We start from the raw sequence: 17,462 nt of genomic DNA on the forward strand, positions 1-17,462 counted from the left end.
TTTACTTTTGTTTATTGTCTGCGTCAAACTGGAGGTTAGGATTTGGGCACTGGGGAGGGCGTCTGGGAAAGGGGTTTGCGAATGAGCACTCAGGCAACGGGCAAGTAAATGTAAACAGCAAATGTCAATATATTTTTCAGTCCCACTTTCTTTTGCATGAGATTTTTTGCCAGTTATATAAGGGCGTGTATAGGGGACAAGAGGGGCTGAGGACCAAATATGGTAATGTTACTTTAACCTTCTATTATCGTCCACTTCCCCTTGGGTTGTGAAGTGTAGGAATCGCGTTCCCGTATCTATAGTGGTTGCTACACAGTTTCATTGCAGGCCAAAGCCTATCACAGCAGCAACCAACCCAGAACAGGCTACCAGTCCATCAGAGGGCATACTCATAAACATCCACACTCACATTCAGCGAATTTTGAATTGCCAGGTAACATAACCTGCACACCTTTAGGAGAAAAACTAACAAACACATGGCGGGAACAGACAAACTCAATATTAACAATAAATTACCAGGTGTGAGATGCAGCTCCACTAGATCCATGAAGCTAACCTCTGTGCCATTATGGTGTCATTTTTCAGAAGTATATAGAATACCAGTTGGTGCGTGCTGAAGCCTTAAAACCTTACTGCCACGTGTACAACTGCCTGTGTGGAATGTAAATGTTCTCCTTATGTCTGGGTGGCTTTTCTCCTGGACAAGCCTTTTCTTCACATAGTCTGTTATATTAATTGTAAGCACTAATTTGATTACTCTAAAATTGGATGCCGTAAAATTCATTGAAACCCAGTGCAACTTTGCATTCTGCCTTGTACCTAGAAATTCTGGGAAAAAAAGAAGCGGTTACAGAAAATGGATGGATGGTTATTTAAGATCAAGTTCATACTATAATTTGAATACAAACAAACCTCAAGCTAAAGACTGAGATATCAATTTAGATGTATTCCATGATTGCTAGTTTGGAAGCTACAAAGCTCTTTGTTAATTCTGAAAGTAACTCTGTGATGTTTTCCATTTGTTCTTGTAGCTTGTCAACTCTCACAATGTCCCCTGTGGACACGAGAGCTGCAATTCGTCCCTACGCTTTCCTTCTGCTGTCTGCCATTGGCATTCCATCCAATCTGGCCATCTGCTTCGCCTTCTTACGTGCCCTACGCAATGACAGAAGATTGCTGACTGCAGACGTCATCCTGTGCCATCTCACCTTTTCTAACCTAATGCTGGGCTGCACGGGTGGGATTCCCCAAACGCTGCACACATTTGGCTACAAACTGAAGTTTACCGACCTTGATTGTAAATTAATCTTCTTGTCCTTCCGCTCATTCAGGGGCCTCTCCATTAGTCTAACATGCCTGCTAAGTACGTATCAGGCTGTGGTGATCTCTCCTGCCTCCTCCAAACTTGACACACTGAAGTCACAAATTCCCAGGTTCCTGACGCTTACGGTGACATTGCTGTATGTGCTCTACTTTGTGTCATGTATCAGTACTGCCATCCATGGTGTTGCGAACCTTGTTAACAACACTATGCCTCCATACACGTTTAACTTTGAATTCTGCTATGCTACCTTCTACACATTTACAGCACTCTTTGGGATTGGCATGGCGGTCATGATGAGAGATCTTGTGTTTATAGTGCTGATGACCATCATGAGCGGATACATTTTGCTGCTTTTCTACCGACACAGCAAGAAGGTGAAGAGCATCCGATCATCAGATCGAGCACAGCTAGGAGCACGAGCTGAAGTGAAGGCATCACGTGCTGTGGTTACTCTCGTCACTATCTATGTGGTCTTCTTTGGCATTGATTGTGTCATGTGGCTGTACTCGATTTCAGTTGTGTGGGTTGAGCCTCTCATTTCTGACATTAGAATGTACTTCACCATGCTCTATACTTCAGTGTGCCCCATTGTGATCATCGCCACTAATCCCAAGGTTCAGACCAAACTTCGGGTCTACATACCAGAGAGGACAACTCATTCAGTGGACACCCTCAGCTCCACAGTTTAAAATGCCTTTTATTCTGTAAATGTAAAACATTACACAGTATGTACAATCATTAATTGTTATTTTTCAGTTTAGTAAATGAAATTGCAAAACATATGGAGGCATGGATTATGGTGTTAATGTGGAAGTGAATTAAAGGATTTTCCAGGGGTTCTCTGCCACTGTAAAGATGGAAGCAGAAATTCGGTTAGCAATTGTGTTCTACTTTTAGTCTTTGCCCTGGGACACTCCTCAGGCTCACATCTGTGACACCATGCATTTCCTAAGCTCAGGAATGGTGCACACCAGAACCTGTGGAGGAGAAATGGACACAAATGCAGAAATCAACACCAAGTCATCATATGATGCACTCATCCATGAAGGGCTCAATAGAATGACCAGTTAAAATGTCATGTGGAGAGGACAAGAAAGTAAAAAGCTATGTGAATATTAGGAATATATACAAACCTAACAGAGTCAGTGACAGGTCTAGGCAATCCTCAGTCTTTGGAGCTAAGAGGTCACAACATTAACTACCATACCATGACCTGTGTTTTTTCTAAAAATGCACAAAATCAATAGACGTCAATTGACAGTGTGGCCCACACTTGTTTAGTGAGAGGTGTGAGGCTCAGCCCTGTTGGGGACAGGAGGTCGCCACATGTTATGAATAAAGCCCTTTGTAATATGAAATGGGGTTTGCAGGGACCAATTGCATCATTAGCAGAAGCTCTATCATGGTGTCCCTGGTCCAAAAGAAGACCAGCCTTGAAACAGAAGTAATTCTGAGAAGAAATGCTAACACAAGGGGATATAAAAGACTTTTCTGGCCAGATAGCTTGGAGTTAGGATTGGCAAGATGTTGGCAAGAGGAGGAGAAGCAGGGAATAGCATAAAATGTATGAAAGTTATTAAGAGTAGTGGTAGTTGTTACTGTTATGTGTAGTAGCCAAAACCTGTGTAGGTAGGTCCAATGAGGCTGTTAGATTTCTATTTGTTTTCCCTAAGTGTAATTTGCTCCCTAATGCCATTTCTCCCTTGTGTGTAATAAAACCACCTTTTCTGTACTTTTCCTTTCATCCTTACTCTGTATTAAGGAAAAGGACATGAGCACACCCTATTGGCCAGACAGGAAACAAACAGACGTCAGTCTGAGAAGGCAAATCACACATAACTGCCAGAGAAGACAATGTGATTAAGTGATTCTGTCCTCTGATTCATCACCTTTAGCATCACCAATCCATCTACAGTATCTATTATGTAGCATGTCACATCCATCCATCCATCTATATATCCACCAGATAAGCCCGCCCTTTCACTTCTCTGTTCACCAGACATCGTAGACCTCTTGTGGCCACTGAATCACATTATGCCCAGGTATGGATGCTGGACGCTGGATGTTTTGTCGTTTTATATATAGAGAGATATGGCTGAGATATCCTATTGATACAGTGTGTATTACTGTTTAAACAAATCCACAAAAAATGCATAGCACATTGTGATTTTTGCAAGCACAGAAAGAGTGATCACTTGTAAAGACATACAGTAGATTTGTTTAAAAAAAGCGCCAGTATCTTTCAATAAATTACTTATTAAAATATAGGCAATTGACAAAAAAGTTCATTTTATCTAAGTTAGAAGTTAAAGTTGACAGAGAAAATACTAAACGGAGTCATAAATGACAATGATTCTGAATCACATCAGTTGAATGTGGCTGATTTTTTGTTTTATTATTATCAGCAGAAAAAACAGTAATTAACAATTATACTCAAAAGAGCAACGACACTCATAAAAGTTTTCATCAGTTCATTCACCACCTGCTGCCTCTTCAATAAGGAATCCTTAATGTGACCTCAGGGGTGGCTGCCTTGTTGTTTCTGTTCAACACATTGGCCTCCTGGAGGACCCTTCTCCAGTATAAAGAAGCAAAAACAGCAATGCCAGGACTGTGCAATTTAGATATTTGCTGCAATACCTCTAACAAAATTTTAATTCACTTGAACATTTTTTATAATTAAATATTGCAAGGAAATTCTTTGCTATCTGTTGAAAAGTAGGCATTTAGTGGAACGTGGAAATCATCAGTCTACAAGATTTATGGGATTTCAGCTCTTTATATTTTCTCTGACCAGGACCAGAGATGTGAAGGCACTGCCAGCCCAGAAAGCACAGGTGAGTTCAACAGTGCCATGAAGTAAAGCATTTACTTAGTTAATTTGTTAACTGTATTAAAATGCATACAGATACAGGCAGAACATAAAAACTCCACAAGGGGTGACATTTTGACTCAGTCTCCTGGAGCTTCTAGTGCTAATTATTATGTTGACCACATATGATACTTTTTGTATTAGTGTTTAAAAATGTTAATTGTTTTAATTAATTTATTTTTTACTTCCTCATATTCAATATGTCACTATGCATACAGTACAATGAAGTTCTTGATTGCATATTTTTTCAGAACAGTTGACACAGACACACACAGTTTACACATATATATCTAAAGATACAGCACATGTTATTTATAGTCTCATTGTGATTTTTGACAGATATTGTATTTTCTTTCAATTTTTCAACTTCATAACTTTTGTTGAGCCAACTAACCAGGACAGCCATTTTCACCCAGCACTTTACAGTATATCAGGATCTCCTGGTTGCTCTCTCTGGTGCTAATTGGAGTGAGTAAAAGATCTTCAATTCCACTGTGTGCAGTGAATAAAACAGTGTCTTATTAAGGAATGGAATTCAATTCTGAAATGTCTTAGTCACTTTGTAAAAAATATTACTGTCTTTGAAAATCCAATAAAAAACAATACAACTTATTTCTGTGCAGCGGTCTTCAGTGAATACAGCAGAGAGATGTGAACAGTTCTCAGCTAAAATACAACTACAGATTATATTAATTACTAAACACAGAACTGGTACACATAAAATAGATTTGTTAAAACACACAAAGATCAAGGTAGAAACTGATTAAAGATAAATGAAAACCAAAAATATCTGCCCATTAATTAATGGATTAATTAATTGATGAAAATGATGTTTCACTTTAACGTGTTGGCCATTTTTAAATTGATTTTGTTTTTCTGTTTTTTGATTTAACTGGCACATTGGGAGGAAAGCTAATTTTATTTTAGACTCATATGTTATATCAATGAGGCTTCTTCACCAGATAAACTGTCCTGATTTGCTTGACTTCAAGGCTAACTGATTACTGACATGGCATGCTAATTTGTTGACTGCAAGTTGGATATTTGAACGGAAGCAACCATTTCGAACACAAGAAACAAATTCACTCTGTTGCCCCTCATTTCTTAGTGGCGAGGATTGATTACATTTATATTTGCAGTACATTTATTTGCTTAGCAGGCACTTTGATCCTAAAGGACTTAAAAAAGAGGTCAGCATAATCGCATAAACATCAGTCTACGGACTATTTGGGAACAAATTTTAAAGGACAAGGGAACAAAATTGATCACCTAAAAGTGATCAATCAGAACAAAATACAAGCAAGCTTACACTTCCTAGATTCTAAAATCCAACAGCTAATATTAGTTAGGCAGAAATTTACCAGACTTTTTAAAACATTGTTTGAGTCAGAATTGAGGTGGGTAACTCACTCTATCAGCTAGGAACTACACATGAAAAGAGTTTGCTTTGAGACTTGGTGCCACGCAGAGGTCTCATCACTTGATGCCATTGATCAGCAGATCTGTGTGGTTGAGAAGGAGCATAACTCCTCACAAGTGTTTCCTTATATATAGATGCTGACCCATTGACTACTCTATAAGCAAATATCAAGGATTTGAACTTAATACGTCCCACTACAGAGAGCCAATGCAGTCACCTGAAAAGAGAAGTGACACGTGCCAGCCTCATCTGCTTGGCCGATGAAGTTTAATGTTAGTAAATATAAAGTATTACACATCGTGTACACCTTATGAAAAGGATTTAGGAGTTGTAGTGGATTCTACGCTATCAACTTCCCAAGCCATTAAGAAGGCAAACAGAATGTCTGGTTATATAGCACAAGTCCAAGGCGGTTCTGCTCAAGCTTTATAACACACTGGTGAGGCCTCATCTGTAGTACTGTGTGCAGGTTTGGTCTCCAGGCTACAAAGAAGACATAGCAGCACTAGGGCGATTCCAGGGCTACAGGGGACGAATTGTGAGGAAAAGATTAAAAGTGCTGAGCCTTTTCAGTTTAAGCAAAAGAAGATCGGGAGGTGACATGATTGAAGTATTTAAAATTATGAAGGGAATTAGTACAGTGGACCAAGACTGTTATTTTAAAATGAGTTCATCAGTTGGAAACTTGTTAAGGGTGAATTTCACACAAACATTTGGGAAGTTTTTCTTTACACAAAGAACGATAGACACTTGGAATAAGTTACCAAGTAGTGTGGTAGACAGTTTTTTTTTGGAAAAAAAAAATAAGTGGAAAGGACTGGCGAACTTTGTTGGGCTCAATGGCCTGTTCTCCTCCACATTGCTCTAATGTTCTAACAATTGCCCTATTATCCCTGCCCCAAACAATTCAGTCCATCCATATAAATCAAAAGTAACACACAGTTTATTTTAAAGTGTTGATACTAACTTCACACATTCAGATGCCTGTTTTCAGTAGCAGAAATTGTCTATTGACGTGTAAAGTTTGCATGCTCTCCAGAGGTTTGTGCAGGTGGCCTGCAAGTCCTCAACAGCAGCAATTCTTAGCCTGCTCTATGAGTAAGGGGAAAAATAAAATAAAATAAAAAAAAAAACATCTGGAATGAGTTTAATTTTATTGATTTTATTGAAATCACACAACATTCCATACAAACAGACCAATTTTTATAAAAATAATATCGAAAACAAATCAACCCCCACCCCTGAGAAAGAGAGCATGGCCAGCAGAGTAAAACTTAAGGCTAGTAAAAATAAGTAAATAGGTAAATTAATAATTGAATAAAGATAAATGGAGAAGAAAAAGAAATGGGGAGAGAATCTGCTTCCTCTGTGCTTTAAGAGATCCTGTCAGGTTTTGAAAAAGTTCTGTACAGATTCTCTAACTGAGAATTTGAATTTTTCCAATTTCAAATAGTATAAAACATCGGTTTCCCACTGACTTAAAAGAAGGGAGTTAGGATTCTTTCAATTTAGCAAAATAAGTCTGCGTGCCAAAAGTGTAGTGAATGCAATCACAGTTTGTTTGTCCTTCTCCACTTTAAACCCATCTGGAAGAACACCAAACACAGCTGTTAGTGGATTAGGAGGGATTGTGATGAAGGCTGTCTGATAGGCATTTAAAATATTTGGTCTAGAATTATGTTAATTTGGTGCAGGCCCAAAACATGTGATCCAGTGAGGCTGGAACTTGATTGCAGCGTTAGCAGGTTGGATCTTGCCCTGGAAACATTTTCCACAATTTTAAACAAGATATATAATTTTGAGTTGAATAATTGTATGCTTAAAACATATGGAGCTTGAGTGAATTCTCTGCATTGCCTCCTTCCACTCCCTTTCTGAAATATTGAGTGAGAGATCCTTTTCCCACTGTCCTCTTGGATCTTTGAAAAGGAGGGACTGTAAAATGGTTTTATATATTGCACAAATGCTGTCTGAGTCCTCGAGACTGAGCAATATTTTTTCCTGTATAGAGGGAGGTGGGAGGTGAGGAAAATTGGGCAGGTTCTGTTTAACAAAGTTTCTAATATGAAGGTAGTAAAAGGAATGTGTTGCTGAAAAGTTAAATTTGGAATGTAATTGTTCGTAGGATGCAGAGACGTTGTCTATGTACAGATCTCTAAGTGACTTAATCCCAAATATTTTCCAGACATTAAAAATTGCATATGTTTGCGAGGGTGGAAAAAGGTGGTTCTCGTGCAGAGGTGCCACAGATTAAAGCTTCTCTATCTTAAAATACTTCCTACATTGGTTCCACATTCTGATTGAGTGAGCATAATTGGATTGTTGGTATATTGGCGATAACTTGCATTTATTGGGGTACAAAGCGAGGAATATAAAGAAGTACTGAAGAATTTTATTTCTATTGTGGGCCAAACGTGCTTATGTTCATCTATTTGTGTCCATGTCCAAGTTTTTATAGTTTGTATGTTTACTGCCCAGTAATAAAATTGAAAGTTAGGTAGAGCCATGCCACCTTCTGTTTTGAATTCCAAATAAATGAGGTTATGGTTGAATCTAATTTCTTAAAAAACTATTTATTGATGTACATTGGAATGCTTTGAAATAAAAAGAGAAGCTTCATAAGGATATTCATCTTAACAATGTTAATTCTTCCAGCTAAAGTGAGATGAAAGGTTGACCATCTATGCAAGTCTTGCTTAATTTTTTCCATACAGACGGCAAAATTTTGCTGATAGAGAACTTTATGTTTACTTGTGATGTTTACCCCTAGGTATTTAAACTGATCTGCTATGATAAAAGGGAAGGTGTCTAATCTAATATTATATGCTTGAGGATTCACTGGGAAGAGCACACTTTTATTCAAATTAATTCTGAGACCAGAAATCTTTTGAAATTCTGTTAGTGCTGTTAGGACTGCAGGCACAGTGTTTTGTGCGTCTGATATATACAGTACCATATCATCTGCATATACAGAAACTTTCTGTTCCAGTCCTTCTCTGATAATCCCCTTTATCTCATAAGCATCTCGACAGAAAACTGCCAGTGGCTCAATGGCAATTGTGAAAAGTAGTGGTGACAAGGGGCATCCTTGTCTGGTACCACGTTCTAGTTTAAAGTAGCCTGAATTAATGTTGCTAATACAAACTGAAACTACTGAATTGGTATACAGTAGTTTGATCCATGCACAAATTGTCGGGCCAAACCCAAATTTCTCCAATGTAGTGAAAAAATAGTTCCATTCAGTCATATCCAATACTTTTTCTGCATAAAACAATAATATCTCTGGGTGTTTGATTTTGTGGGTGAATATATTACATTAAATAGGCGTCGAAGAGTGGAAGCTAAGTGTCGGCCTTTCATAAATCCAGTTTGATCTTGTGATATTAACAAAGACAGCACTTTCTCCATCTTTCAAGCTAGGACTTTGGAGAGTATCTTAATATCATTATTCAGAAGTAAAATTGGTCTGTATGATGCACATTGTAATAAGTCCTTATTTTGTTTAGGAAAGACGGTGATTAATGCTTGGCGAAATGTTTGAGGTAGAATTTTATTGTCTCTAGCTTCTGTAAATGTTGCTAATACAAGGGGAGCTAGCTGAGTGGAGAATTTCTTGTAAGATTCGGCAGGGTAGCCATCAGGGCCTGCTGCTTTGCCACTCTGAAGTGACTTTATAGCATCTAGAAATTCTGAAAAAGCCAAAGGTTTATCCAATTCCTCTGCACTGAGAGTATCTATTTGTGGTATCTATAATGCATACAGAAATGTATTAGATTGTGTCTTGTCTTCTTTAAACTCAGTAGAATATAAGGACTAGTATTAGTCTCTAAATGTGTGCATTATATTTTTATGGTCAATGATTTTGTCTCCTTTTGTGTTGGTGATGGCTGTAATTGCATTGCAAACTTCTTGCTTGTAGATTTGTTCAGCTAAGATCTTATTAGCTTTCTCTCCATGTTCATAGTAATGATGTCTTGATTTAAAATGAGTTGTTCAGTTTCTTTAGTTGTTAAGAGGTTGAGTTCTTAATGCAGAGCCTGCCTTTTCCTATGAAAAGCCTCACTTGGACACCTGACATGTTCTTGATCTATTCTAGTACTTTCGCTGGTTAGCTCTGGTGCCTTCTTAGTTTACAATTTATTTCTGTGGGAAAGATATGAGATAACCTGTCCTCTTAAGAAAGCCTTCAGAGTTTCCAAGAGTAGTGATGCAGAAACCTCTGAGGATGTATTTGTCTCTAGAAAAAAAAAACTGATTTGTTTGGATATAAATTCTGTACAGTTATCATCTGCTAATAAAAGTGGGTTAAGACATCATTTGCGTGATGAGTATGTGGGGCATAATGATTTTAGCTCCAAGATCAAAGGGGCATGGTTAGAAATAACAATAGTGTTGTACTTGCAAGATTTAATCGTAGGCAAGAAATTGTTATCGACAAAGAAATAATCAATTCTTGAGCAACTACTGAGTAGAAAGAATATTATCTTGAGTTTAGGTTTACAAATCTCCAGGGGTCTGATAAGTTGTGATCAATTACAAACTGTGTAATTGTCTTTGCAGTGTTAGATGTCACCACCCCTATGACAGGAGACCTACCTAGGTCTAGATTTAAAACACAATTAAAGTCCCCAGCCATTATAATTTTATGAGTGTTCACATTGTGAATGGATGCAAATACATTTTGGATGAAGTCCCTATCATCCACATTGGTTGAATAAACATTTATCAAAATCACTTTACAGTTAAATAAATAACCCATGACAATCACATATATCCCTTCAGGATCAGATACTACATCTGATACTACAAATGAGACTTTCTATGTACTGTATAAGAATTCCCACACCTCTAGTTTTCTTTGTAAAGCTAGAATGGAACATTTGGCCAGTTCAATCTTTTTGCAGCCGGAACTGATCTTTTCTTAATAAGTGGGTCTCCTGTAAAAATAGAATTTTAGCGTTTAGACCTGTTAGGTGAGAGAACACTTTCTTTCTCTTTAATTCATGATTCAGGCCTTTAACATTCCAGCTCACAAAGTTAACTGTGCGGTCATGAAGACAATTTTTGATATCATTTTGTAGTCTTAACTGAAAGTGAGACAGCTTTGACCTTAATTTCCAATTTTCCCAGGAGTTATTGCCATGAATCCTATTGTTATGTTGGTACTTATAGTTATAAGGATTAAAAGGATAGATTAGAGATAGCTTGCTCTCTTTCTCTCCCCCCCTAGTCCCTCCATTTTGCCTCCCCACGTGAGGCTGGGCCACACTTCACAAAGTCCCAGACCTCTGACATACCTAGAGACAGAGCACTTCCAAAACAAAACAAGCCCCACAGCAGTGGCATATGAGGACTAAAATTGAGATATCTATTGCCGATACAGTCCAAATACTATAAGCATAAAATATAATCTTGAAATAAAATAAAGTCTTGAAATAGTAAGATAGTAAACCCAGGGAATGGTGTTAAAAAGTGGCCCTGGATACGCATAGTAAACCCTAATACAATAATAACAATATTAATAAACCAAGGGTATGATATTAAACAGTCTCCTTTAGAAGAGTAAAAAAAAATTAAAAGTTACTAATTTCATTTCTTCCATACATAGATACATATACGCGTATAATTGTAATTAAAACATAAACAGAAAGTGGCCAAGTAGGGAAAAGGATGTATGATTATGGTACCAGTATCACTGCAAGCAGATCAGACAGCCAGTTATATCTTCTTTGCCATTCCATGACAGGATGTGACTCACGATCGTTTTTTTCAAAAAAGTGTCGGGATCGGCTTTCTTAACTCTTTTTCTGCTTCCTCCGTAGTAGTAAAGATGTAATGCTTGTCTTGAATATCCACTTTCAGTTTGACAGGATACAAGAGGCTGTATCTGATCTGGGTTTTCCGTAACCTCTGTTTAATGTTGTAAAAAGTGGCGCGTTTAGCAGCTGTTGAGAGTGAAAAATCAGGGAAAATACAAATGTTATTTTCAAATATAATCTCTTGTTTCTGTCTGAGAAGTAATATTACATTAAATTTAGATTATGATTTTTTGAAACAGGCGACAAGATTCCTAGGTTTAGAGGTATTTGATCCCCGTATGTGGTAAGCTGCTATCTCGGTGTCTGATTTAAAGTCCTCTCCAATTATTTTTGAAATAGTTCAGCTACGAATTTCACTGGGTTTGGACTTTCACAATTCTCAGGTAGAACTTCGATTCTAATATTATTTTCTGCATCCATCTTCCAGAGCAGCAAGTCTGTCTCCGAGTTTTTGCATTTGGAATTCGCAGCCATTGCTTTTCCGTCGGAGGTGGATGCCAGATGTTCAGCTGTTTCAATTCGAGTTGTGAATGTTTGCTTAACGTCTTCCAACTGATCACCAAATGCTCTCAGTTTTTCCTCAAAATTAGATGTGTTTTCCTGAATGTGCTCCTCAATTTTTTCCAGCATATGTTTAAAAGCTGCCTCAAAGCGGTTATATACACGTTTCTTCAAGTCTTACAAATGCAAATAATTATTATTATTTATTATCCTGCCGCAGCTCCAGCCGCAGCTTCTTGTTTGACTTCTCGTTTGTCTTGAGCATACCTGAGCATACCATTTATTTCTTTCTTCATATCTTTCTTGATCTCAGCGATCATTACCTTCAGTTCGGACAGATTTGTCTGAAAGATCATTCCAGATATTTAAAGACATGGAAATCAAATAAGAATTAATTTCTAGAACAGTTTTACAGTTAGCCAAAGTAATGTAGAAGTAATAAGCACTTGTAAGAATGTTGGTGTACTCTGTACTTGATTATAATGACCATATAAACCTATATATTGGCATTATTTAAATATAGTGTGGACAACAGTGGAATGACATGCCCTCCAGGACTGGTCCTTCCCTGCACCCTGTCCTGCAAAGACAGACTGAACCTGGAAAAAGCAAGTTGAGGAGACAGAATCATGTTGTTATACTGGCCACTGGATGAGAATTGTTTTTTTATGTAACAATTGAGCATACATTGCTCATTAAATATTAAATCAGCACTGTAAATAATTATGTAATTTACTGTACAGTAAATAACAAAAATGTTCCACATAAAAACAGAAATTCAATATGAAGCTTTCTGTCAAGCAGTTTGCAATTTGATATTTTTTCATTCTTACTATCTTGATGAACCACTAAATCAGCTTTTATCCAACAGAACATACTCCTGCACAATGGCTTTGTGACACGCTCCTCTGCAGAGGCCACTGTTAGTGAAACTTGGTCACCATGATTATTCATCATTTTGTTTAGTGGATTACCTCCAAAAAATAGTTTCTTTCCTGGCTCTGTTGGAATTTTTGCTTTAAACTGTTTTTTAATTGTGTGTGTTGTCACACATATGTGCCTGAGGGTCACCTTCTAGGCTCAACAGAGGTCAGCACTACCACCCCAGGACACGAGGGAGCGCTGTCATTGAGGATGTTGTCTCTTTATCCACCCAGAACCCAGTGAAACCACACAGTGAGGCCAATTGACTCCACCCCTTCTGGTCTACCGATTATAAAACTTAGATGCTCCCAGCAGTTGGTCACCTCACTGCAGGATGAGCAGACTGCTGGACAGACCTCCTGCTTGACTATTCTTAATCTAAAGAGCTTATATTGCCTTTCCTTTCCTGTTATTAGCACCACTAAGCACCCGTTTATTTTGGACTCATTAGTTATTAAAACTGCCGGACTGATTGGTGCCCTATCATTACTTTGGTAGATGTGTGTGTTCCCTTGGTCAACACTGTTAACTGAATGTATACCATGTCCTGAGCTGTCTCCATATTTTTAGGTACAAATACCAGAAAGACTTTAATTTTCATTTCAGAATTTATTAACAGAAAAATCAGCTTGGTTATCAATAGGGATGTTTTAATTTGTTAAGAATTTGCTTTTTAAAGATTGAAGTGGTGCAGCTGGCAACCTTTCTGTCTGGCAGATCTTGAACCCCTGGATTCATTTCCTGATATCTTGTGTGCAGTTTGTCAGCTGTTCCCATTTCTACTCTAGTAACTCAGCCAAAGGATACACAACAGTAAGATCAACTGGCATCCTGTTCATGTCTGAGTCTTGTCTCTTACTTGATAATGCTAGGAACGGCTCTAGAGCCATGTAATGTTGAAATGGACACTAACAACTTTAGTGTATGGCTCAACAAATGAATGGATGCTCAGTATGCTTTAGGATGTTTAATTTATTTTAAATTTATAAATTTTGAATTGCCAGGTAACCTAACCTGCACATCTTGGAGAGAAAAACTAACAAATACATGAAGGGAACAGACAAACTAAACAGTGACAATAAATTACCTGGTGTGAGATTCAGCTCCGGTGGATCCATGAAGTTAAACTCTGTGCCATTATACTGTACAATAAGGGTGCAAACTGCACAAAAAATTAACAAAACAATAGAATAACAACAAAAGAGAGGTAAGCGTTTAAAGCAAAAGTAGAAATATTTCTAATTGTCTTATAAATGTAAAAATCATACTGCTGCGCTTGTCTTAAGGCAGAATAAGAGCAGGGAAAAAGACCAACTAAATAAATGAGATCAACTGTCATCACTAATTGTGAATTTGGCTGGAATAATAACCTGTAGCCACAGTGGGTCCTCAGGACCGAGTTTGGGAACCACTGGTTTAGACGTATTTCGTGATGGCTAGTTTGGAAGCTATGACGCCTTTTGTTAATTCTCAACTTAGCTCTGTGATGTTTTCCACTTGTTCTTGCAGCTTGTCAACTCACACAATGCCCCCTGTGGACACGAGAGTTGCAATTCGACCCTACGCTTTCCTTCTGCTGACTGTCATTGGCATTCCATCCAATCTGGCCATCTGCTTCGCCTTCTTATGTGCCCTACGCAATGACAGAAGATTGCTGACTGCAGACGTCATCCTGTGTCATCTCACCTTTTCTAACCTAATGCTGGACTGCACACGTGGGATTCCCCAGACGCTGCACACATTTGGCTACAAGCTGATGTTTAGCGACCTTGGTTGTAAATTAATCATCTTGTCTTTCCGCTCCTTCAGGGGCCTCTCCATTAGTCTAACATGCCTGCTAAGTACGTATCAGGCTGTGGTGATCTCTCCTGCCTCCTCCAAACTTGACACACTGAAGTCACAAATTCCTAGGTTCCTGACGCTTACGGTGACATTGCTGTATGTGCTCTACTTTGTGTCATGTATCAGCACTGCCATTCATGGTGTTGCAAATCTTGTTAACAACACTATGCCTCCATACACGTTCAACATTGAATTCTGCTATGCCACCTTCTACACATTCACAGCACTCTTTGGGATTGGCATGGCGGTCATGATGAGAGATCTTGTGTTTATAGTGCTGATGACCATCATGAGCGGATACATTTTGCTGCTTCTCTACCGACACAGCAAGAAGGTGAAGAGCATCCGATCATCAGATCGAACACAACTAGGAGCCCGAGCTGAAGTGAAAGCATCACGTGCTGTGGTTACTCTCGTCACTATCTACGTGGTCTTCTTTGGCATTGATTGTGTCATGTGGCTGTACTCAATCTCAGGTGTGTGGGTTGAGCCTCTCATTTCTGACATTAGAATGTACTTCACCATGCTCTATACTTCAGTGTGCCCTGTCGTGATCATCGCCACTAATCCCAAGGTTCAGGCCAAACTTCGGGTCTACATACCAGAGAGGACAACTCATTCAGTGGACACTCTCAGCTCCACAGTTTAAATCGTTTTTTATTCTGCAAATGTAAAACATTACCAAGTATGTACAATCATTAATTGTTATTTCTCAGTCTAATAAATAAAACTGCAAAACATATGGAGGTGTGGATTATGGTGTTAATGTGGAAGTGAATTAAGGATTCTTCCAGAGGTTCTCTGCCACTGTAAAGATGGAAGAAGAAATTGGGTTAGCGATTGTGTTCCATCTTTAGTCTTTGCCCTGGGACACTCCTCAGGCTCACGTCTGTGACACTATGCATTTCCTAAGCTCAGGAATGGTGCACACTAAAACCTGTGGAGGGGAAACAGATACAGAAACCAACATCAAATCATCACATGATGCACTCACCATAGAGGGCTTATATAGAATGGCCAGTTAATCTGTCTATTGGAAAGGACAAGAAAGTAAAAAGCTATGTGAATATATGGAATATAACCAAACCTAACAAAGTCAGTGACTGGTCTAGGCAATCCCCAGTCCTTGGAGCTATGAGGTGACAACATTAACTACCATACCATGACCTGTTTTCTCTTCTAAAAATACACAAAATCAATAGACATCAATTGGCATTCTGGGCCACACTTGTTTAGTGAGAGGTATGAGCCTCAGCACTATTGGGGACAGGAAGTCGCCACATGTTATGAATAAAGCCCATCTAATACGAACAGTCCTTGTAGGGTTTGCATGGACAGACAGCATCATTAGCAGAAGCTCTAACATGGTGTCCCTGGTCCAAAAGAAGACCAGCCTTGAAACAGAATTAATTCTGGAAGGAAATGTTAACAGGTGGAGATGTAAGAGACCTTTTTGACCAGATAGCTTGGAGTTAGGATTGTAGATTTTTGCAAGTGGAGGAGAAGTCAGGGATAGTTTAAAAAGTATGCAATGTATTTTGAATAGTGGTAGTTGTTATTGTTATGTGTAATTGTAATAGGCACCCTAGATTGAAACTAAGAGACAAAACCTGTGTAGGCAGGTCCAGTGAGGCGGTTAGATTTACTTGTTTTCCATAATTGTAATTTGCTCCCTAATGCCATTTCTCACTTGTGTGTAATAAAACCACCCTTTTTGTACTTTTCATCTTTACTCTGGATTAAGGAAAAGGATCTGAGCACAACCTGTTGGCCACACAGGAAATAAACAGATGTCAGTCTGAGAAGGCAGATCACACATAACTGTTAGATTAGACAATGTGATTAAGTGATTTTGTCCTCTGATTCATCACCTTTAGCATCACCAATCCATCTACAGTATCTATTATGTAGCATGTCACATCTATCTATCTATCATATGTCTTTATATATGCCTTGTCAGGGATGCCAGGGGCGACGACCCAGCCGGGATGCCGTGAAGGACTGGAAGAGGGCATGCGCCCATCTGGGATCATGTGGGGGCTGCCACCCTGGTTGCTTTGGGGGCCACGGGTTGAGGGCTTGGAAGCCCAACCCTGTAGGGGCCAGTGGTCACCGCCAGGGGGTGCAGGGACACCCGGAATGCTTCCGGGAGTACAGCCGGCACTCCTGCCACACAGGGGCGTGTCGGCGGGTGATTGCCAGGGAGCACCTGGAGCACATCCGGGTGTGGATAAAAGGGGCCGCCTCCTTTCATTCGAGGCAAGAGTCGGGAGTGGAGTGGACTGAGCTGGAGAAGAGAGAAGGAAGTGGTCTGAAGTGAAAGGCATTGTGTGGCCAGGACTTTGGGGGTTTTGTGGTGCACTTTAAGACTGTAAATATTGTAAATGAACGTGTTTGTGGGTGACATGAACGTGTCTGCCTGTCTGTGTCTGGGCCAGTCTCCACAGCCTATATATCTACAGTTGAAGTCAGAAGTTTACATACACTTAGAGTGTATAACCCCTCCGCAGATTTTATACTAACAAAGTATAAATTTGGCATATATTTTAAGATATCTACTTTGTGCATGGCAAAAGTATTTTTTTCTAACAGTGTTCACAGAGAGATTATCTCACTTTTTATTGACTACATCACAACTCCAGTGGGACACAAGTTTACATACACTTTGTTAACTGGGTCTTTAAACTGCTTGAAAATTTCACAGAAAATGATGTCAAGCCTCAGGCAAAAGGACAATTAGCTTCTCATAGCCAGTTAGCC

At 38.9% G+C, this 17,462-nt stretch overlaps 2 protein-coding genes across 2 annotated transcripts; both read left to right on the forward strand.

The window, feature by feature from the left end:
- Positions 1-1,047: 1,047 nt before the first annotated feature.
- On the forward strand, positions 1,048-2,013 carry LOC120536331 (olfactory receptor class A-like protein 1). Its single transcript, XM_039764657.1, has one exon. It carries the CDS (start codon positions 1,048-1,050, stop codon positions 2,011-2,013), a length of 966 nt encoding a protein of 321 aa, XP_039620591.1.
- Positions 2,014-14,385: 12,372 nt separating this feature from the next.
- LOC120536332 (olfactory receptor class A-like protein 1) lies at positions 14,386-15,351 on the forward strand. The gene has a single exon (XM_039764658.1). It carries the CDS (start codon positions 14,386-14,388, stop codon positions 15,349-15,351), a length of 966 nt encoding a protein of 321 aa, XP_039620592.1.
- Positions 15,352-17,462: the final 2,111 nt, after the last annotated feature.

Source organism: Polypterus senegalus, chromosome 10, assembly GCF_016835505.1.
Source record: "Polypterus senegalus isolate Bchr_013 chromosome 10, ASM1683550v1, whole genome shotgun sequence".
Classification (NCBI taxonomy): Eukaryota; Metazoa; Chordata; class Cladistia; order Polypteriformes; family Polypteridae; genus Polypterus; species Polypterus senegalus.